Raw genomic sequence first — 24,895 nt, 5'->3', positions numbered from 1 at the left:
TTTCGTGACCCATACTTTACACTGCTCCTCAATTTCAACTTTTACATCGGCAATGCAATGAGTCAAAATAGAACCTTTTAGCTCCTCATCATTAGGGGCTTTGAACCCCAGACCACAAACAGTAACAACATCTATAGCAATTTTCCAATAAGGACACCTAAAAGTTAAAACAAATTAAATATACAATATAAGTATACTTATTATGCAAGCAAGGGAAGACAGACAAATTTAAAAATTAAAATTATAAGTTACTTGCTGCATTAAATGGAAGGTTGTTGTAGAAGAAGAAATCTTTGAGTGCCAACTTTGCTTGCTCATGCTTCTCCTTATTGCAAGTCATGCTCTCAAGTGATGATTGTGCACCTAGAGTTGAGTGGAACAAAGATGGAATCAAGTGAGGATCTTTGCTTACACACTCGAGGCCCAATGCTCACACTCTTAGATGCAGTAGTAGAAGGTAGAATTAGAGGGTGACCATGTCCATGATAAATTGAAGATCCCTCTACACTTCTAGTTCCAACTAATTGTGCCATCTCTTCTTGTTGCTTTTTTAAAATTCTTTCTCCTCAAATTTTCCTCTAAGAGAGCTTGCATGTCATGCATAACATCTTGAGGTACCTCCTTGAATTTTTTGATATCACATTTTGGTATATGTGCAAGGTGATATTTCAATCTATTAATGCCTCCCTCATTATATGTTATCATAAAATGCCAACATGTCACAACTCCTTTCTTATGCCGAGGAATAGCATGTTTCCAAGCCCTAGGGTAAGTTTTAGGCCTAGTTCCACTACCCTGAGGTTGACACATGATGTTGTTGTTGCTGCAATATATCATAAATAAATAAAATAAGCATTTAGAATATAGAAAATCCAATTTAAAAACACTAGGGCTGCTTACTTTTCAAGTTTTCCATCATAAAATGGAACAAATCTAAAGAGTCTAAACACATGCAAATAAAAAAAGATTCATGAATGTAAAAGAATTTTGCAAAATAACAAGAAAAAATGTACTTTACCTCTTCAAATTTGCTCTAAAAATGGAAATATAACCGAAGTTTGAAGAAGCCTCCTCCAAATGCTTCTTTTAACTCCTCTGAATGCATCTATGCAAGCTACAAAGTGGCACAAACAATCAACAACCGATAGATGAAAGCCAACCAGTTTGCTAATAATCTCCCAAAAGCCCAATACTCTTCCCTCAACTCTTTTTTCTCTATTCTTTGTGTTTGCAAGTGATAGAATGACATTTTTAGGTCTAACTTATGCTTTTCAATGTTAACATACCCAAAAAAAAAAATTAATAAGTAACTTTTTCTGCCTTGTTCGGATGTTGACTGTCGGTCGAGTCTCCTTGATGAGACTCCACGAGTCAGCCGAGTCAGCTGACTCGGCGAGTTAGGCCTAACTCGGCAAGGACTCGACCGAGTCCAAGGTAAGAGGCCATTGGCCTCGTTTTGCCAGCCTCACCGAGTCCTGCAACACTAGACAAAACACGAGACTTCTCCTAGTAAAATAGTACATGCAACTCAAAAAATGCACATGCAAGTACATGCAACTTACAAAATGCACGTGCAATTACATGAGACCTTCAAAAATCAAAATTGTACTCAAACCAGGAATCGTGCAATCAAAACCCTAGAGCGTACTCACGATTTTCGGCAAAAATCTTTAAAAACAAATCACTAAATACCTCCAACAATTTTTATTTTAAAAATTGCAAAAACAAATTTCTGGAAAGGAATTCCAAATTAGAGGCTCGAATTTTCCTTTAAAAACTCGCGAAATTTTATGAAATCCCATCTACCTGCTGATACCATGTTATGGTAAATCAATATTGTATTAAACAAAGGAGATGAATGCTCCTTATATAGATTTACAAAGACAATGTTTCTAAAAAGAAACATCCATGAACTAAATACAAAAATAGAAACTACCTAATAAACTAAAGACTAACTAAGATGACCATTAAAGAAACATTATAGTATTCTAATATGTACTAACAATTGTTGTGGGTTTCCATATCAAGAAACCTAGTTACAATCAACCTAGGAGGTGGGGACATTACATATAAGCATTTAATCATTTGTTTGTAAAATTTGTTGAAGTATAGCATCTGTCAAAGTAATACTGAACATCTGAATCTAGTTTTTTACATTATATTGTAGGTAAGAATAATGTGTATATATATATATATATATATATATATATATATATATATATATATATATATATATATATATATACACACGTGTGCTTATATGCATATATGTGTGTGTTTGTGTGTGATCAATACTTGCTGCCACCAACTTAGATTGGGTTCCATTTGTTATTTAATATATGACTATCACCAATTCATATCGGGTTTCATTTATGAGTTATAATTTGCTATCGGGCATATTACTGCCATCGATCATTATCATGCTTTTGTATTATGTTAAGTTGTTAAGGAAATAAAACAAGCAGTTATGTCTAGGCTCTGATACCGATTCGTGGCTCTGCTCCCTGGCTTCCGCATCCGATACGAACGGATGCGGGAAGCCTCCGGATGCGCTGCGGGTGCTGCCCGAAAGCCACCCGCAGGCATCCGGATGCGGGTGGAAGCTGAGATGCCTGCGGGTGGAAGCTGATACTCAGCTTCCACCCGCATCCGAATGCCTGCGGGTGGCTTCCGGGCAGCATCCGCAGCGAATCCGGGAGCATCCGGACGCATCCGCGGGAGTTAGGCGGAAAACTAATTAAATAAAGTATATTTTGACTTAAAACAATGAAACAACATGTGACTAAAAGCATTTTTTAAAGCATTTTTTCACAATAAAACCCTAAAACGACCCTAGAAGACAACATAGAAGCATTCACAAAAGTCATTTTAGAGTTTTGTTTGCACCTACAGCCACTCCTTCATTGTGAAGCTAAGTTTAGCATTTTCGAAGAGGATCGATCAAACAGGGAGAGATAGCTTTCTCAAAGAAGTTTAAACCATTCAAGGTAAGTGATCAATCCTTTTCTTGAGTATTTAGATGATTTTTTTTGAGTTTTTGATGATTTTTTTAAGTTCTTGAAGATTTTTTTAAAGTTTTTTTTCAATTTTTTTTTTTGAAAGATATGTAGAAGCAACTTCGGGTATCTATTTTAGTAGTTTTTCTCACTTCTTTCCACTTGTATGCATGATCATTGATGTTCATCGTTGTTAGGAACTAATTAAAATTTATTTATTTTCTTATAAAATAGGTTGCAAAAAACTAGACAAGAATGGATACCGGTGGTAGTGCTAGTCAAAGTTCAGTGGGGGGCCAAGGAGGGGAAGGGACTGATAATTTCAAAATTGATGTAGGTTCTCCTTTGTGGAGACATACAACACGGATATCACAGGTTTCAGGAGGTGGCTAATACTATTGGAAGTGCAATTATTGTCAAAGTAACAAAGGAAAACCTTTCAATAGCTCATATTCTCGAGTGAAGCTTCATTTTATGGGCCCTGCTGGCAAAGGATTTGGAATGTGCAAAGGCAAAAATGGTACTGGGATGACTAGCGCGGAAATACTTTCATTTGTAAGAGAACAAGAAGCTGTTGATGCATTGATCAATAGATCAAAAAAAAGCTACTATCAAGGTCCTTCCTCAAAGAGCAAGCCAAAGACACCCACTGAACCAATGGCATCCTCCCAACACCCATTCTTGCAGGTACCTGTGCCAGAAGAGGATGAGGAAGAAGTGGAAATTTCAACCCGTAAAAGAGGCCCATTGGACACCGCATTTAAAATGGGGGCAAGAGATCGCGCTGATGAAGCTATTGCACGTTGCCTCTATGCGAATGGGCTTTCTTTCAACTTGGTGAGATCACCATATTGGAAGGAAATGGTGGCAGCAATCAAGGAATCACCAACTGACTACACAAGCCCGGGCTATGAAAAGGTGCGTACAACTTTATTGCAACAAGAGAGGACACATATAGAGAGAGACCTTCAACCAATCAAAAAATCTTGGAAAACTTCGGGTCTAACTATTGTGTCAGATGGTTGGAAGGATACAAGAAACCGGCCACTGATTAATGTGATTGCAATTTCCCCCAAAGGGGCAATGTTTTTGAAGGCCATTGATTGTGAAGGGCAAGTGAAGGATTCGGAATTCATTTCTAGAATTCTCATTGAGGCCATTGAGATGGTGGGTAGTGAGAATGTGGTACAGGTGGTCACTGACAATGCCAAAAATTGCAGGGGTGCAGGTGCTTTAGTTGAGAGTCGGTATGACCATACTTTTTGGACTCCATGCACTGTTCACTCCCTTAACTTGATCATGCAGAGGATTGGCACTGAAGTAGATTGGGTGAAGAAAATATATGAAGAGGGGGAGGAAATACAGATGTTTGTGACCAACCACCACATGTCACAATCCATTTTTAGAACATACTCCAAATTGGAGTTGCTGAAGGTAAATTAATTTTTTTAAATTACTAAGTTTCATGGTTTTGTAATTTAGTTAAAAATTAAAATTTATAATTATATTGTCAATTGACATATTGTTAACTTGCTTAGGTTGCTGAGACCCGTTTTGCATCTCATACAATCGTTATGAGACGACTCCTCAAGGTAAAAGATGCATTAAGTCAAATGGTCATCGGTCATCAATGGGGTGTATGGAAGATCTCAAATTCAGAAAGAGCACAAAGGATCAGGAATTTGATCTTGAATGAGAGTTGGTGGGCTCGTGTGGCATATGTATTGGATTTCACCGAGCCCATCATGACTATGCTTCGTTTTGCTGATACAGATACACCTTGCTTAGGGGATGTGTATGATGGAATGGACACCATGGTTGAGAAGGTAAAACAGTCTATACAAGCACATGAGAGTGACCCCACACAATTTGAAGCCTTATGCAAACAAGTGCAAGCAATTATCAACCATCGCTGGAATAAGATGACTACCCCATTGCACCTCCTTGCATATGCCTTATCTCCTAGGTACTATAGTGAGGAGATAGCTGGTATGCCGGATAGAGTTGCACCATTTGCAGATGAGGAGGTTGCTGAGGGGTGCCACAAAGCCCTTTCAAGACTCTTCCCACTGGAAGAAATGCATGAAAAAGTGAGGGAAGAATTTGGGTTGTTTGCTTCAGGGTTAAAGCATTCTCCATTTGCACTAAAGGACCAAAATAGAATGGGAGCTATCACATGGTGGTACATGTATGGTCAACCTTTCAAGCATCTTCAACCTCTTGCAATCAAAGTCCTATCACAAGTAAGTTTTTTATTTTGTTTTGTAAATTTGTTTTAAAATTTTATGTTTACACTTGAATTGTAGAATTTAGTGTTTCACACATTCTATAAAATTAATTTGCTTTTCATTTGTATGTTTTGTGACAACTATATAGGTTGTTAGTTCTTCTGCTGCTGAAAGGAATTGGAGTACATACTCCTTTATCCATTCGGTGAAGCGCAACCGGTTAGGCTCCAAGAAAGCTGAGGACTTGGTCTTTGTCCACACCAACTTGCGTCTTTTGTCACGTAAGAATGATCATTACAAGGAAGGGGCAACAAAGCTTTGGGATGTAGCCCCTGAGTGTGCAGATTTGGATGCAACACTTCATGATCTTGTTACAGTTGGAGACGGTGATGATGTTAGTGTGGCACGTGGTGCATCTAGCATAAGTGGAACCATGCTTGGTTCAAATGATCTTTCAGCAGTTGAAGATGACAATGAGAATGTGGATTTTCTTGCAAATCCCTATGATTCAGAGCCAGACTCTGATTGATTGAATCTTCAGACTTCAATCATTTACCATGTTTTTAAATTTTATTTTGTTGGAATCTTGAACATGACCTATTTGAACTTATTGTTTAAGAGTCAAGACTAAACGCTAATGTTGGACAAGCACATATTGATATTGATATATGAATATCATATGAATTTTGAAATATCTTGAATTTTGTTTAAGGGTTCAATTAACTGTTAAGTATCATAGATTCATAGTCATATTATGCTTTATCAAATGATTTGTTTTTGTATCTTTCTTGCATTTCGTTGCATATGTTAATATTATAATATTATATATATACGTTTCCTCCCGCATCCGCATCCAAAAAAAAAAAATCCCCGCATCCCGTATCCGCTTCCGGAATCCGCTTCGGAGTCCGCATCCAAATCGGTAACTTAGTGTCTAGGTAGGGGCATGACTCTACGTGACCTTTGGCCACGTAGAGTTATGCCCCTACGGGGACATGACACTTCCTTATGTATATATTGTCATTGCATTTGGTGGGGACAAAACATATATCAATCACAAGTCATACATGCAGTCCCAGCGATCTCTATCTCTTGCAGATTATTGAAGACCAGATTATCAATCCTTTATTCAAGTAGAAGATCCTCCAAGCATAGAATACTATTCTGAAGTTAAAGATCTGCAAAACACAATCTGAGATCAAGTAAGTAATCTGATTCATCACAGTCTGAAATTATAGTTTATTTCTATCAAAGATCCTATGCATTAACATGGTATCAAAGCCATCCTGATAAGAAATTCTATTATTCAGAATTAAAACTAAAATCTCAGATTTCAATATTAGAATTTTAATTCTCTAAATCAAAATGGTTAATCGCGTAAGATTAAAGGATAGACTTGAGGAAGCATCAAACTTTTCATCATGAAAAATTCAAGTCATGATAGTACTTAGAGAAATGGAATTAGAAGAGTACATAGAATCAAACAACTCTATTCCTGAAAATGAACCAAATAAAACGACATGGAAAAGACACAACAACAAGGCCATGAAAATTATTATAGACTCAATGAAGGATCATATTCTTCCTTCTATATCGAGTCTCAAAACTGTTTTTGAGATGTTCTCCATTATAAAGAATACTTTCAAAATTAATAACACCAACAGATTGCTAACACTGAAGCAAGATCTACTATACATCAAGATGAATAATGGAGAAACTTTTATGTCCTATTTCCTAAAAATCTCATAATTAAAAGATCAACTTGTGACCATTGGAAATAAAGTAATAACAAAGAACTTAGCATTATAGCCCTAAAAGGACTACAACTGTCTTGGGAGACATTTATTCATGGACTAAGTTCTCGACAAGATCTTCCTAAGTTTGAACTACTCAAAAACGAATGCACTCAAGAAGAGTCAAGATTAATTACAAGAGGAATCATTTCAAATCAAGATGAAGAATTTCAAGCTATTCAAGGTAGTATCAATAATAAGGGAGAAAGAAAGGGAATTCATCAAGACAAGAAGGAATTCACCAAATCATACAAGAAAAGAGATTGGTCCAAAGTACAATGCTTAAAATGTGACAAATTCGGTCACACTCATTACTTTTGTCCAAAACAGGAGAAAATTCAAGCAGCCCTAGCAGAAGTTAAGTATGAAAAGGATGAAAATCTTGCATTTTAAGTTGTTGAACAAAGAGATAAAGTGGAACGAGAATCCCATAGTGAGGAATCAGAGGGAGAGTGATACATTTCCAAAGTTTGAATACATAAAGTGACATATGCAATATAAATATTGTACTCAGATGAATCAGTTATCTATAATTCAGTTTTTTAATCAAAGATATGGTATATCAAGAATGATGAGCAAACAACAGATATTCTTACTGAACCTCTTGCCAATGTTAAATTGAAATATTTCAAAGGTAAACTTGATATGGTCAAATTGTAATTTTTTAATATTGAACTTTAGTCTCAATTTATATGTGTGTTTATGCTTCTAAGTTGAATAGTTGCATCAAATATGTAATGAAAGATGACGATGTTTCAGCGACATGTATTCAGAAGGTAATTTTTGTAAGGTGACGATCTTGCAAATGATAGGCCTGTTATCATGACAATTTGTTCTGGATATGCTGGAATTCATTGATAATGAATGCATTATGATTACTCTAGATATTGTTTCGGAGAATTAGAGATCATAATATATGTTATGATAGTGTTCATAACATGGTGATTTTAATTATTTGACAAGCCACTATTTTAGAGTGTTCAAGTCAAATAATATGTTACGTACAGATATTTTGTATTCTGGTAACTATTAAGGAGTCTATTACTTCTCCCTTGCTAAGAGGGAGTGTTGAAATATAGCATCAGTCAAAGTAATACTGAACATTTGAATCTAGTTTTATACATTATATTGCAAGTAAGAATAATATATATAGATAGATAGATATGTGTGTGTGTGTGTGCGCGCGATCAATACTTACTACCACCAACTTAGATCGGGTTCCATTTGTTATTTAATATATGACTATCACCGATTCATATCGGGTTTCATTTATGAGTTATAATTTGTTATCGAGCATATTACTGCCATCGATCATTATCATGCTTTTGTATTATGTTAAGTTGTTAAGGAAATAAAACAAGCAGTTATGTCCATGTAGGGACATGGCCCTATTTAAATATTATCTCCTTAGTTAAATATTTCCTATAATGGTCAACTACTTGTCTGTAGTCCGTTTTTCACTCTAGATAGGAATGTTCCTATCCTGTCTTCAGTGTCAACTACTTGTCTGTAGTCTGTCTTTCAGTCTAGATAGGAATGTTTCCTATCCTGTCTTCAGTTTTGTTTCTAATTTCGTCTTCAGTCTACGTTGTTTCTAAAAAGAAACAACGTCCTTGTAATTCTTTATAAGGAACACATTTGTTCCTCTGTTAATCAATCAATCATCCAGAAATCCGTTAATCTTCCAATTCTTGAATCTTGTAACAGACCCTATGTGGCCAAAGGGCCACACAAAGTCATTCCCCTATAGGGACATGACTCTTCCTTGTGTATATATTGTCATTTGGCCATGTAGAGTCATTCCCCTACGGGGACATGACTCTTCCTTGTGTATATATTGTCATTGCATCAGTGGGGACAAAACATATATCAATCACAAGTCATATATGCAGTCCCAACGATCTCTATCTCTTGCAGATTATTGAGGACCAGATTATCAATCCTTTATTCAAGTAGAAGATCCTCCAAGCATAGAATACTATTCTGAAGGTGAAGATCTGCAATGAGCAATCTGAGATCAAGTAAATTATAGTTTATTTCTATCAGAGATCCTATGCATTAACAAGATTTTTCTCCAATTGTCAACATAATTCCCCGTACTAGTTTTATATGTCCACTTGGCTCCCTTGGAAACAATCATTCTTGTTTGTGCCTCCCTCAGCCTAGGTTTTTGACGCATCTTGGGGACCTGCATTGACCATTGTCTGGTTTTCCTCTGCGGTTTATTCTTGTCTATGCTGTGATGTGGAGTTGAGAAGAATTGCTTCATGGGATGTTTTGCTCCGTTGTTGTTTCAGCACAAATGGGTGCTGTTATGGGGAGGGACCCTCACTTCAAAGGCTTGGTATCAAAAAGACAACTGAAAGTAACTTTTAAGTACTCAGTTGCCGGTTGTAATTCACTGATAAAAAATATTTTTTATGTCCTGCAGGAATGGAAGATGTGGAGGTTGCACATTCATGGATTCCTATGATAGAAGATTTCTGTAAAAGGACTAAGTAGCTGATCTGTTATCATGGTTTGGATGATGAAAAGTCTGGTTTGAGCAGTTGGGCTTCCACTTTCACAGGGAAGGATGAACAGAAAAATGCTCCTGGTCAGACTTTGACATTTTATCCTTGGGCATTTAAACCCAAGTTTAGGGCTCTAAAACAGAAGCTTATGGAGGTAAATTATGGTCTTCAAGAGGTCAAGAAACTTGGTGCTCATAATAATTTTGTATTAAAGAATCTCCTAGTTTCTCAAGCAAACAGTCCACCTAAAGTTTCAAGCATGTAGTAGGCCTGAAAAGCACAACAATCAGATTCTTAAAATCCAGTTCTCCAATCTAGAATATGGTAGGTTTCCTGGCTTTCCTATCAAAGATGCAGTGGCTGTAAGGGAATCTGTAAAGGAGGATTGTAGTGCCAGTCATGGTTCAGGTGGAGTGATTGGCTGGGCTGTTGTAAGCTCCTGTTTTTCTGTCTATGCACTTGTAGATCCTGTGGTTCTGTTCTGTTTACTGTATAAGATGGCATACTGTTTATGCTTTGGTTTGGCTAATAGCCTAATGACCACTTTGATTGTCAAAGATGTTAAGTTTTTCTGCATGGGGTGGACCCAGAGAGTAAACCACGCATAACAGTCTAGATTCAGCAGAATTTCAATTAACTTGGAAGATTCAGTACAGAAAATTTTATCCTGAAATAGAAGTAGCTGTGAGAAGTCACCAGTGACTTACAATGAACACAAAATTTGAAGCGAACAACACGAAAACAGTTCCTTGAGCTCATACATATGCTTAGAACTAATGTATCTGTCAATGTCTGCACATATAGAATCCAGAACTCACCTTGAGAAGCTCGTATATGTAGTACCGTATATCATAATCTGTCAGAGTGGGATACAAAATTTTAAAATCTGTGCTATTCACATATTCAAAAATCAGGCTAGGTGTTTTGGACTGTTGGTCACGAACTATATCCAGCAGCTTAACAATATTTGGGCCTCCACAAAGATTTTGCAAAATTTTGATCTCTCTTTTGATCTGCAATAACAAGAAGAGTCAATTTTACGTATCAATTAACTAGTTACCAGATACCCATACAAATAATCAACATAATAATTTAACATGTGCAAGAAGAGTTAAAATTTGAAGTATCAATTAACTACACACCACATATCCATGCAAATCATCAACATAATAATTTAACATATGCAAGAAACAACAATTTGACGATTTGAAGACAAAATCTGTTGAAATTTGAGGATTGCTGCAAATGTGATAGAACTGCCTGTGTGACATGTGTTTTCCAAATGCAATGATCCCTTCCATTTATATGGAGAATCAACCAAGAAGAGACATGTCCTTTCATGGAAGATGTCTATGCATTATTACATTATTAGCATATAATGCTAAATATACATACATACATACATATATATATATATATATATACTCATTTCATTATATTTTATCATAATAATATTAAATATATATACATACATGTATGTATGTATGTATGTATGTATGTATGCATATTTCCTAATGGTTTTGTCATCTGACCAAAGCTATCAAGACATCAACACTCCCTCTTAGCTAGAGAGAATAAAAACAAGACAAATATTACACAACTAGTAATATCAAGAATGGTAAATTTTAAGGATATCTTTGATCAGAAGATATCCACCATTTTGATAACGCATTTGATATCATGAGTATTGGCCTATCAAAATATTAACACATGATATTCACCAAGTACTCTGAGTATTGGCCAATCAGAATATCAACACATGATATTCACCAAGTACTCAATAAGGTTTGATATCACATCTGATATCATGAATATTGGCCTATCTGAATATCAATATATGGTATTCACCAAGTACTCTGAGTATGGCCTATTAGAACATCAATTAGATGATGTTCACCAAGTACTCAATAAGGTAATGGCCTATCACAATAACTCATAGACCGTCAATTTATTGACATCTAACACTTAGTTGTTGGTTTACATGATGTGGCCTTTGATGATCTATTTCAGCATTTACACAAAATGTATATCATGATTTAAGTTATTATGTGATCGTCATCTTCCAATAACTTCTACAAATACAAGTGATAATCATTTAGAAGTCCTTACTTTCTCATGATGTACACAGGGGGCAAGCCCATACACACATGACATCAAAAGTTCACATGAAGTCACCACGGATACCGTCATGTGGTGTTGTCATAACATCTACCATGAAACATATCAGAGAATAAGGTTCTGACCTCAAACTTATCTCTCACAGACAAAAATGTATTACAAGGGATTGCACTTGGAAATTCTTCTTCACGAAGAAACACTAACCTTTTGACCTCCTTGTCAAGGTTACTAATAAAGTGTCAGAACTCCCTCTAAGTTTGACATCAACTTTTATGACCTCTTAGTACAAGGTTGTCTCTAACGAAGTGTCAGATTCCCTCTAAATCTGTTATAATCCTTCGAACCTGTGGCAGCAAGTCGTGTCATGCTTCCTAGTTCAACAAGTATCCATTCGTCTAGGAACGTCATAGTCTACATATTCACATAAGGCCTTCCAGCCTACACATATGGATTTTCATCCCATGAATCATAGTCCTTTAGCTACAATAGTTTTCTAATCAGTAGAGGAACCATCTCTGCATAGTCTACTCCTTCGAAAGGAATATGACTAAAATTCTTCAAAGTCAACTGAAACATGTCCTCCCTCTCTTTGTCCAAGGTTGCCTCCAATGTACTGCTCCCTCTTGATATAGAAAAATAATCAACATCTTAATCATCAAGGATATTCGCTTCAAGCGGCTCACTTTATCCAACATGATCATCAAAATACTAATGAATTCTAGATCAAACTTATTTGGAGCTACTATCATAAGATTTGAGTTTTACACGATATTTGGTAGCATGTATAAAGTATGAATCTTCTTTTCCTGAAAGAATCTCTAGAGACAAAGAAAAAAGATCAAGGCAAATAGATATTTATAATTTGTATAGAAATACAAGTATAAATGTAATACTCAAAGATAGTGAATACTTGTCTGTGCATCCTTGAAACGAGTTGCTCCAATGAGGTCCATATGCATCAAATCAGAAAACCTCTTCTCAAATAGTTTAAGACACATCTCCCCTTTGAATTGTCTCTTCTGTAGGATGGTTCAAATTGGAACTCTAATAGTGTCTCCTCTCTCGCATCTCCCCTCTGATGGTTCAAATGGGAATAAAACATTGTCTATTATTTCCCCACACAATGTAAAAATCTCACTCTTGCTGAATGTCTGCCTTCAAGTGCAAGCCCACACAAGTTTGTTGATACTCAACAAAAAAAAATGGCATTCTCCCTCTGCTGCTCAAGCTCCTAGTAGTTTTCATATCCTCCTCCTGAAAGAAACTAATCACAATATAGAAATCATTTCGACACAGTCTACTCTCTTTGAGCCAATATGACCGTGATTTTTCGAAGTCAACTGAAGTGGATTCTTTAGTTGCTCCCTCTATCTCAGAAGCATACCCAAATCACATAGTCACAATCATAAATAAAATATCTAATGTGTGAATCTTTAGACTTGTAATGAGTAGTTGATAAAGTCTTCCACCTCTAATGTGAGTGAGTGGTAAGTCTGTGTTATAATTTTCCAGATTAAGAACATGTTCAAGTTCTTCCATTTTTTCAGATTAAAAACATGTTCATGTCCTTTAGAATTAACCCATCTGAAACCTCAAATATTGCTCCTAGCACAACTACCAATGTCTCAATCTGCAATAACTTCAATATCTTATACGAGGTTCATGCCTTTCTGAAGCTCGATGCAAGTGACGGTATTGTGATTTTCTCACTGCAGATGCCAATCTCTATCATACCCTTTCTAAGATGAACAAGTACCTGTCTTATATGACCATCTGGATTCCAAATTTCCCAATAAGAGAAGAGACAAATAATTCATGGTTCTTGGCAAAATCAGTATAAACTGTTACATAGTTAGCATTTCTGTACATCACCAACACATTTAACATTAAAATCAATATTTTCATGAATTGTTTTTAGTATTTAACTATGTTTGTCAATTTGTACAACATAACATATTCACTTCGCTCACAAAATTAAATATCATCAATAACTAATTAATCCTTAACATCACATGTCTACTCAAGATTACCAATTATTATCAGTGGTTTCTGATTTTACTTGAGGTAACATGTCAAATATCAATGCTTAGTGTCCATGCTATATCAATAAAACCTCTATGTTGCCCAATTCAACTGACAGGTAAAGTTCTGACATAGAATCAGTAACACATCTATCGGTGGACACCAATCTGCATACTCATTTGATTTCAAAGAATGTGTGGTATCGTAATGATTGTCTTCCATGCTATATTCCGTATCATTTCTCAATCAAATGCTTTCACTTTTCACCAACGTAGAAGTAACATAATACATCGATCATAGTATTTCCAACCTAAGCTATGGTTCCTTCTAAAGAACTTGCACCATCCTTGACTCTAAGATGAACTTCTATGTGGAGATATATATGTTCTGCTTCATGAGATTGTTGTCAATGAGCAATAGAGTCAAACTCTACTAATGGTTATGAGTTACACCCGAGATTGTTTTCCATTGTGCTGAGTGTTAAAAGACCACCTTCTAAACTTCCTGACAGAAGTATTCAATATGTCAAATATCAATAAAACCTCTATGTTGCCCTATTCAACTGACAGGTAAAGTTCTGACATAGAATCAGTAACACCTCTATCGGTGAACACCAATCTGCACTCTCATTTGATTTCAAAGAATGTGTGGTATCGTAACAATTGTCTTCCATGCTATATCCCATATCATTTCTCAATCAAATGCTTTCACTTTTCACCAATGTAGAAGTAACATAATACATTAATCGTAGTATTCCCAACCTAAGCCATGATTCCTTCTAAAGAACTTGCACCATCCTCGACTCTAAGATGAACTTCTATGGGGGGATATATATGTTCTACTTCATGAGATTGTTGTCAATAAGCAATAGAGTCAAACTCTACTAATGGTTATGAATTACTCCAAGGATTGTTTTCCATTGTGCTGAGCGTTAAAAGCCCACCTTCTAAACTTCCTGACAAAAGTATTTAATATGTCCGCATATTTAAATTATAAAGTTTCAAATTGTATGTGGATACCAATAGGGGTATTGATGCAGATATTCCATCCTCCTAGTATAGTCTTTTGTGCAACTACTATGGGTCCCGATGTCCTTATGGGTCAGCTGTTTGACTAGTACCGACTCCTTATGCAATCACTTATCTTTGTGATCTTTTGTACTCGTCGTCGACGTGGGTCTTCTATCCTGGTCGGTTGGTACTTTCACTGCGATTTCCCTTCTTTAGTGGTGCAAACTTTATTGGTTACTATGACTTCCATGACGAGATGGGCTCTTCCTTCGATGTCTCTTCCCCTTATGTGTAAGTTGATTTCCTTCGAAATGCCTTTAGGAGTTAGTTTTGTAAGTTGTTTTAAGGATCCCAAATCATTAATTGAAAGCAGATATCTTGTGTAGCTATTCCATCCTATCTTTGTCCATGCATTTGGGCTACCATATACATTTAGGTATTGAAGAGATTTATGGTATGAGATACCACAAGGCATGGACTGCAAGTGTTCACAAGAACCACAGTGCAGAACTTATAGGAAAGTCAACTTAGAAATGTTGGATGGAAGTTGTGTAATACTAGATTTACAAAGATCTAGTATTTGAAGCTTTCTGAGAGCAGCGATAGAATTAGGCAGTGTTTGAATTGGCACAAAGCGTAACTTGGGGCAAATTAAATTCTTCAAGCATACCATGTTTTTTGGAAGGAAGCTTAGGGCAGTCCATGACAAATCCAAGACCCTTGGAATTGTCATACTCTAAATCATTTCTTTTGGAATTTCCTTTAAACCACGACTGACACTAAGTAGCAAGGATCGGACACGAGGAGCTCAAAATCCTTAGCTGGCCTCTCTCTTGTTCCCTTCAATTCCACTACCTTATAGTATATGTTGCCTTTTATTTCAAATGTTCTCCATTCGCATCTCCCTTATGACCCGCAAACTTCTGGTCACCTCATTGTGGCGTGGACTTACTTGTCTTGTTACATCTATCTAAGTACACCTCATATGTCTTCCTTTTTTACATTTATAGCCCAACCTGGTTCTGATGCCATGTAGTTGGAATAAAGTAACTATTATGTTTACTACTTGTTAAAGCTAGTCAAGTTGGGTAGTTAGGTGGTGAGGAAATGCATTGGTTGGTTTCCAACTAACCGACCCTTCTATAAATGTCTGGAACATTGATAATGTACTCATATTGATTTTTAGTATTAACAAAGAAATCATTTCCTTGCCTACTGGTCTTGTTGTGTGAATGGTATGTTTTAGATTTTACTTTATATGTATCAATTGGACCATTCTGTGTACCTATGAAATTGGGTGATATTTCCACTCTACATACCATGTTTAAATTTGAGGATCATTGCAAATGTAATAGCACTGCCTGCATGGTATGTGTCTTCCAAATGCAACAAATCCCTTCCATTTATATGCAGAATCAACAAAGAAGAGACATGTCCTTTCATCCTTTCATGACACATGTCTATTCATTATTACATAATTAAAATAATGACAATTACAATTATAATTAGTATATATATATACACACATACATTTGCAGCGATCCTCAAAAACCAACATGGATTAGAGCAACCAAGAAGAGACATGGCCTTTCATGGGACATGTCTATTCATTATTACATAATTAACATATGGCAATCATAATTATGATTAGTAATTGTGTGTGTGTATATGCGTATGTCTCATATCATTATATTTTATAATAATAATATCAAATATATATATGTGTGTGTGTGTATTTCCTAATGATTTTGTCATCTAACCAAAGCTATCAAAACATCAACACTCCCTCTTAGCTCGGGAGGATAAACACAATACAAATATTACACCATTGGTAATATCAGGAATTGCAAATTTTGAGGATATCTTTGATCACAAGATATCCACCATTTTGATATCATGAGTATTGGCCTATCAGAATATTTGCAGCGATCTCAAAAAACCAACATGGTATCAAAGTAACCAACAAGGGACATGTCTATTCATTATTACATAATTAACATAATGACAATTATAATTATAATTAGTAATTGTATATATATATTAGATATTATTATGATAAAATATAATGAAATGAGACATACATGTGTGTGTGTATATATATATATATATATATTTCTTAATGGTTTTGTCATCTGACCAGAGCTATCAAAATATCAACAAAATCAAACAGCTTAGAGTGTTATATGTTTGTTTTATTATTTGACAAACAAAGAATTAAAATACATGGTAATAGTATGTCAGCAAAGTATTGGCTACCAACATGATATTTATTGTTCTGAAAATCTCCCAATTCTGGGGATATTGGAAATGATATAAGGTTGGGCAAAAAGGTGCAATAGATTGCCCAGCTTGGGGAAAGGCATCAACATATGCAAGAAGAGCTAAAATTGAAGTATCCATGCAAATTATCAACATAATAATTTAATATATGCAAGTAAAAACAATATGAAAAATTGAAGACAAAATCAAACAGCTTAGAGTGGTATATGCTTGCTTTGTTATTTGACAAACAAGAATTGAAATACATGGTAACAGTCTGTCAGCAATGTATAGTCTACCAACATTTTATTTATGTTCTGAAAATTTCCCACTTCTGGGGATATTGGAAATGATTAAGGTCAGGAAAAGAATTGCAATAGATGGTCCAGCTTAGGGAAAGGCACCCACCAGGTTGGTCAAACGATCAATCAGAGAAGGCAATACAGTTTGGAAGGATTCATCCAAAGAGGCACAAGAGGATAAGGGAAATGATTTTAACTCGACAACATTGGATGCCACACTTCTTGGCACCTTTTCTAGCATCAATGCCCAAGCTAGAGCCAGTTTCATATTTGGATGCTACTGAGAAATTGTGTACCTCATTGGATCAGTATGATGATTTCCAGATGTCTGCCCTAAACTATATGAAACACTTCAAGATAAATTTAGGTCGAGATGCTAAGAAAGAGACTACTGCAAATTAGGATTTCTTCTTAGAGCATGGGTTAATAGGTGTTGAAGTTATAGCTGCGAGACAGATCTACATTCATTATATTTCACGTATTTGCTGACTATGCTATGACATGTTCTCTGTGTGGTGTTTGGCATCATTAAAGAGAATCTTGTGTGTTGGGAATTCTGTGTTCCAGCTACATTATGATGCAGCGACAGTTCTCATTCATGCCTGATGGTGATTATATGATGTGGCGACTGTTCTTTTATTAAAATCTGTATTTATTATTGTAACGCATGTCTCTTTGGCTTCCACCGCATACGCCTAATGTTTCAGGAGTCTCTTCCCCATCCAAGTTTTGGCGAAGTTTAAAAAGTCTCTTTGTTTTGGTTATCGTGAGCAGCTTGTGTATATCATCGGGTGTTGCCTGAGTGTGTGAGGATTATGTTTGGCGGTTGTAAGCAGAAGCCTAAAATACATGATTAAGCTACACCGGTGCACTCTCAAAATACAGAAATGATTGTATTGCAATTTCTGGATAAGTATTGCAGGTGACTGGTGGATACTTTTTGTGTCTAAAGAATGTGATTTTGCTACTAAAGCAATCACTGTAATCTGATGAAGACTTGCACTTAATATTCTGTGTTAATAGTATCTGTGAGATACTTGCAACTCTATATGTTTTGTGTATGCACGGTAGAGGTGATCAAATTGTGATAAGGCTTATTGTTTGATTGTTCAAAGTTAACAATCATAAGCATGAGAATATTGTAATTGTGTTGAGCATACAATAAAGGCATCATCATTTTGGGTGCGGCTGGGTTTTTCCCTCATGTAGGAGCGTTTTCCTTGAATAAATGACCGAGTCATCTCTTCTTTTGCTTTTTTGTGTTTCAGTATATTGCATTTATACTTTTCTGGTCCCAAAACATCAACATGGTATCACAGCTCAGTCAGCCTTGATTCTCTTACAAGAGGGATTGAAACTTGAGATCATTTTAATCCTTCTAGCTATAGGATTAGAGTCACGTATATGTGTAAGTAATGTCCCCTTTTTCCTGGGACATTATAATTCTATGTTGCTAGCTCACTTTGCCTAGGTTTCAGGGGTGAAAGGGTTCTTTACGGGGTTCAATTTGAGATGTGGCCTAGTCATTTCTAGTTTCAGACCCATCAGAGCAGTTTTGGTAGGTTGTCTGGATGCTTACTATTTTTAGTAGGTAAACAGAGCTCAGTATCTTGGATATCTCAGTGTTGGTTTCGAAGCCTCTTGTCGAGAGCTTTCCAACGAGCTATTGCACGTGCTTCTCCGAGTTCATTTGGTCAGTTATTTTTAATCCCTGATAATTATATGGTTTACTAACTAAGTAACTATTAAAGTTCATTTAACTTGTCACTTTATTTAAAATAAAAGGTACTATGTTCACTTAAGTGACTAAAGGACAAAAAAGGTGCTTTATCCCACATTGCTTAAAAAAGCGTCCATCACATTGGGAAAAGTGATAAAGGTACAAGAAGCTCCACATGGGAAGTTATGAAGATTATAATTTTAAAACAAATATTAATCTGGAGCTGGAAACAGTTATTGGTTATCTCTTCGAGGATGCAAACCCTTGAAGAAGCATTTGAAGGTTGGACGCAAACCTAGCCTTCTTACAAGTTTTATCTACATTTGCCAATCTAATTATTTTTGTTGCATATAAGATTGGATCATTTGGATAGTTGAATGTTATTGTATTGCTGTTGTATGATACAGTAACGTATTTAACGGTTATTTTTGTGTTTGACTCCTGCTTATATTTTTACTTCTAAATATTGGAGGAAATCAAACAAGCCTTTCTGTGTGTTCTTGTATGCATATCTATTGGTTATAAAGTCGATTTAAGTTCTGGAATGTATTTCAAATACTGATTTACTGTTCAGTTTTAAATTTGTAAGTTTATATCAAGGGCTTTTAGTAAATATCCGGAAAGGGATATTTTAGTGGTATCAAAGCCATGAATCCGGCCATCCTGTGGAATCACGCAACACAAGAATTCATAAGAAAAAGCATTTGAAGAGTTCTAGTTGCTCATTGTGACTGGTTTTCCAAAAGACGTCCACCTTTTGGAAATTAGTGAAGCTAGATGAAAACCTAGCATTCACATTTTCTGCAATACTAAGTTGGAAGGTTTTAAAAATAAGCCTAGGAATCTACGGCAGCTGTAGGTACAAACAATAACATGGGTTTCTGGACTAGTTTATACAGGGATTATCGGCATCTATTATCAGTATCCATTGAGGGTAGCATGTCGTATTCATGGTGAGAAGGCATCCGTCAACAAGAAAGGCATTCCCGTGGTGAAGAGAAGGCTAGCGTACAGGGAAAGAAGCCAACAATACAGTGGTATTGGGAGTCAGCCGCTAGTCATGGCCATACACCAGCAGTGAGCGTTGGATGGGTACTGTTCCAGCCGCAAACACTACAAGCAAACAGTCAAGGACCCCCATTTTCCAAGTCACGTGGAGGATCGGTAGAGGCAAGCTCGACTGGGTCTGACGTCTAGTATCCATTTCATAAATACGGTGGTATCGGGGCGAAGTGACCAAGGAGAAAAACGTAGTGTGGAGCACGAATATACTAGTAGAAAGACACTGTTTCAGTTCACCAGCAGAGCCGTCTACATTGGCATCTTCTACACACGGCAATACCTCAACAGCATTGGAAGGTTGCAAGAGAGTTTCTTTACGGGTCGGGTGTTAGCACAACACTCACCAGATGTGGAAGGGTGCAGATTCTGCAAGTAACAGTAAGTGTTTGGGTGTGCCACGGCAACCTTAGGAAGCTCGGGTTCCTCATCCACAGTAGCAAGGAACTTAGTCATATCACGAATAAAGATCACGACAGAGCTTGTGAAATCTGGATATTGTTAGTTGTTGGCTTACCATACAGTCGGGTTTTCTAAAGATGTAGGAGTAGACGTTCTTGGTGACGGGTTGGAGTATGGGAAGAAGTGAGGTGGAACCAGTCCACCATTTGGGATATTCTCCAGTCGGACTGTATGTACACCTTGTCAATTTTTTAATATTGCATTTACTCCTTGATACTGTTCTCAGGATTTAAGTCTTCAGTTATCAGATTGGCTATTTAATTACTCTTGTTGCAATATTAAACGTATTGGAGACCATTAGCGACCTGGTGAAAAGATTCAAATTCTTAGTTGTTTAGCAATCCCCAATACATCATTTTCTACTAGTAACTTCTACAGCAATATTCAGCATTTGTACCAAGCTGGACTTCTTGACAATTGTTTGACAAAATTACCCAGTTACAATCTCAGAACTCTGCTATTAAAATCAGTCAAGTTTAATATAGTGGTATCAATTTTGGATAAGATTATTATCTTCATGGAAGGTATGCTGTTTGGAAGTATCTAAAGATTCTAAAGAGCAGAAATTTCATATCAGAATTAGCAGACCAGTACAGAAGAAGTAATTTGATAATTATTTTTAATGCATTAGCTGGACCATGCATCATGAGGAGAGGAGTTAGTGCCACATAAAGAAGTGATTTCCTTGGCTTCAGTTTGGTTATTGATTGAAATGGCAAATTTGGCTCAGATGGGTGATATTGAATGGGACATTCAACAATTTCCTTAATTACTACACCCAGTCGTACACACCAGGAATCACCCCACACCATCTACAGCTGGTAACGAAGTTGAAGCAGCAGTATTCGTAGAAAGAAAACAGAATTTGTTACCTTTGTCAGTAGACGTGAGGCAGGAAAAAGAGCTCAGTTAAAGATCATCAGCCAATCATTTTACTTTGGCATTTATTTATGCTTTGCAAGCCATACAAACATCAGAGAACATACACCAAGTGTTTGACCAAATTCCTACTGCAAACATTTAAACTCTCTATTCAAGTTAGATAGAATTGTGAAGTTTATTACAGCGGTTTGACAAAATACCTTCTACGTTCAGAGTTTAGCAACAGTTGGCAGTTGGACTGTAGCTTTAAGTTCACCGAATTATTGGTCAAAAATTGGGAAGTTGATTATAGTGATTGGCATTGAGTGGGAAGCATAATCTTGATCAGTCTTTCAATACAAGCATAGAAAGACAAGAATTGTTGAAGACGCAAATCATGGCTACAACAAATGTTCAAAAAAAAAAGAATTCAAGGTACACACATGATGGGCAAGTCAAAGATCCTTATGAATGTAAAACTGAAATAAGGAAATTGTACAATGATTATAACAAATTTCCGTCAAAGCTTCAAAAAGAATTTCCTATCATGAATTATGTGGACTTTCAGCTAGAGCTGCAAAACAAGACGGATATGATAAGAAACGAATACTATGCATTGGCTCGAGATCTCCTTGCAGAGGACAGTTACAGAAATTTGCATTGGGAAGATATCAATCAACTAGATAGTAGTACTAATAATGGCACAAGTATACTAACAGGTACTTGAGAGACAAAAGTAACTTATGGAGCTATTTACACTAGTCCTCCTGATGAGCATATTGATGGCCTAGGTACCAAACCACCAATGTTGGCAACTCTCCATCTTGTTTAGACATGGAAAACACCAGCATCTTATTTGGTGAAATGGAAATTAACTTGGATAAATTTTATGGTGATACTAGGCTTGAAATTATGTCAAATTTTGAGGAGCAAATGGACTGTAATGTTGGCAGGATAGATGATATAGCACCTGTTGAATTAGAGGACATATCTGAAAATGTTGTTCCCCTAGGTGATGAAAAATCAAAAAAATTTATGGAGAGTAGCCCACTTGTATTCGAAGGGGATGGTCAAAAACCATTATCACTCCTTGACTTATTGGATATGCTTTTGGTCAAAGAGGACAAGATTGTCCAAGTGTTGACAAGGATGGATGATTCTTCCAAATTGGTTGAGGATCTCATGCGGAAGATTGTGATAGAAAAGAGACATGGTAGTGTATGTGGTGTCACAAGTCTTCTCTTATATACTATTTTTGAAACTTTGAAAATGATAAAATATGATTACTTGCAACTATCAATGGATAGAGATTTAGCAATAAAATTTGGAAAGGACAAGGAGAGTGAGGTGGATGAGCTATGCCTTCAATTGAGCTTAACACATTACTCCATCCACAAAGTTGAAACTCAAACGAGTGGGGCAGCCACTCATGAAGAAGATAACCGTAGTTCAAGAGCACAAGAAATCACGCAAATCATTGAAAGAATTCATAAAGTGGGTAGCTGTGAAGGCAAACAATGTTATTCAATCACATGTTCCCATTTGAGACTTTCTATGATGAGAAAAATTCTATGGATCGGCAAGTTGAGTCTGGAAATTCTGATTTTTATGACAACAGTTGTACATTTTCACATAAGCACATCGTTGGTGATGCAACAAGTGAGGATAATTTAGAGATTTCAATTAATGGTGAACCTTTCTTTTATGAAGACTTTGACATAAGCGAGGATACTTATGGTGGAGTAGGAAGTTCAGATTTATCCTTAGCATGCTCTGAGAGATTTTTCAACTTACCCAGAGATTTATCACCTAGCCCTTATGAGATGGCCATGGCCTACTTCTTGATTGGTGTTTTTTCTTGTTGGTATATTCCAGCTATCAGTGATTTGCCTGTGTATGTTAGTAGTATACTCGTTGATTCCATTTGGCCTTCAGGGGTCAATGAGTTATTTGCTGATGAGGCGAGAGAACATAGATTATCCTATGTTCCATATGAGATGTTTATATTTTTTATTCAGTAGGATATTGAAGACAGTGTCAGCATTCATGATGTCGGTGATTCACCAACAATTCTTTCCTTTACCCAGGATCTTGTTGGGTGATCAGGAATCCAGGTGTTAATAGTATCTTACGTCTGGTGGATTGTGCTACGTTGTTATACAATCACGAGATTATGATCTGTGTTTCAGCCTACTGACACATCAGAGTTCCAGAGGTTAGGATTACTCCTTTTTCACCAAGGTGATATGGTGGTGGTGTCAGATTGGCCGGATTTGTCATTGTCATCCACACAAATATTACAAGTGTGGTACAGTGGTACAGTGGTATAGATATTGCAGGAGCTGGTCAGTGGTATCTCAGACAGCGCACGAGTTCTCACTTGGGATCCAGGTGGAGCATCCCTATGTTTTGCCTTCTATCGAGAAGCTAGGTGGAGAGTTTGGTTGCTATCATCTTGGGGTGGATATTGGTATATTGTTGAGCCCCCATTTTCACTTGACAGTAAAGACTCGCAAGGTCACTCATAGAGTGAGGCATTCATTCTGACTGAGGGTATTGGCACACAGGGCAGCAGCATATAGCAGTTGGTGTCCCTTTATGGTGAGACTTGGGATCCTAGCATTCAATTATTTGGCACATTGATTCTTACTGTACTGTTTCACCATTCTAAGTTTGGGAAAATGCATGCCGGGGTACATCGACTGAGGAGTAGAACCTCATTCTTAAGGCGAGTATGGGATCCTGGCATTGGGTTTCTGCAAGTATGAGTGGATTGCTTGAGGGCAAGCAATCTTTGAGAAGGGAGGGGCTTTGTAATGTCCCCTTTTTCCTAAGACATTATAATTTTGTGTTGCCAGCTCACTTCGCCTAGGTTTTGGGGGCAAAAGGGTTCTTTACGGGGTTCAGTTTGAGATGTGGCCTAGTCATTTCTAATTTCAGACCCATTAGAGCAGTTTTGGCAGGTTGTCTGAATCCTAACTATTTTTAGTAAGTAAACAGAGCTCAGTATCCTAGATATCTCAGTGTTGGTTTGGAAGCGCTCGTCAAGAACTTTCCAACGAGCTATTGCACATGCTTATCCAAGTTCGTTTGGTCAATTATTTTTAAAGTTCATTTAACTTGTCACTTTATTTAAAACAAAAGGTACTATGTTCACTTAAGTGACTAAAGGACAAAAAAGGTGTTTTATCCCACATTGCTTAAAAGAGCGTGAATCACATTGGGAAAAGTGATAAAGGTACAACAAGCTCCACATGGGAAGTTATGAAAATTATAATATTTAAAACAAATATTAATCTGGAGCTGAAAATAGTTACTGGTTACCTCTTCAAGGACACAAACCCTTGAAAAAGCATTTGAAATTTGAATGTTGGACGCAAACCTAGCCTTCTTACAGGTTTTATCTACATTTGCCAATCTGACTATTTTTGCTGTTTATAAGATTGGATCATTTGGATAGTTGTATGTTATTGTATTGCTGTTGTATAATACAGTAACGTATTTGACGGTTATTTTTGTGTTAACTCCTACTTATATTTGTACTTCTGAATA

At 36.5% G+C, this 24,895-nt stretch overlaps 1 protein-coding gene across 1 annotated transcript in view; it reads right to left on the bottom strand.

Annotated features, from left to right (window-relative positions):
• Positions 1-24,895, bottom strand: part of LOC149558575 (casein kinase II subunit alpha-2) — a 147,852-nt gene that overhangs the window by 92,175 nt on the left and 30,782 nt on the right. Inside the window, exon 3 of the mRNA XM_089832745.1 lies at positions 10,349-10,543. Within this exon, the coding sequence (XP_089688871.1) occupies positions 10,349-10,543 (195 nt within the window). The remainder of the gene's footprint in view (positions 1-10,348; positions 10,544-24,895) is intronic.

Source organism: Cupressus sempervirens, chromosome 5 (assembly GCF_028749045.1).
Source record: "Cupressus sempervirens isolate cs-2001-9-10 chromosome 5, ASM2874904v1, whole genome shotgun sequence".
In the NCBI taxonomy this organism is placed as follows: domain Eukaryota; kingdom Viridiplantae; phylum Streptophyta; class Pinopsida; order Cupressales; family Cupressaceae; genus Cupressus; species Cupressus sempervirens.
This window is presented reverse-complemented; position numbering and strand designations above follow the sequence as displayed.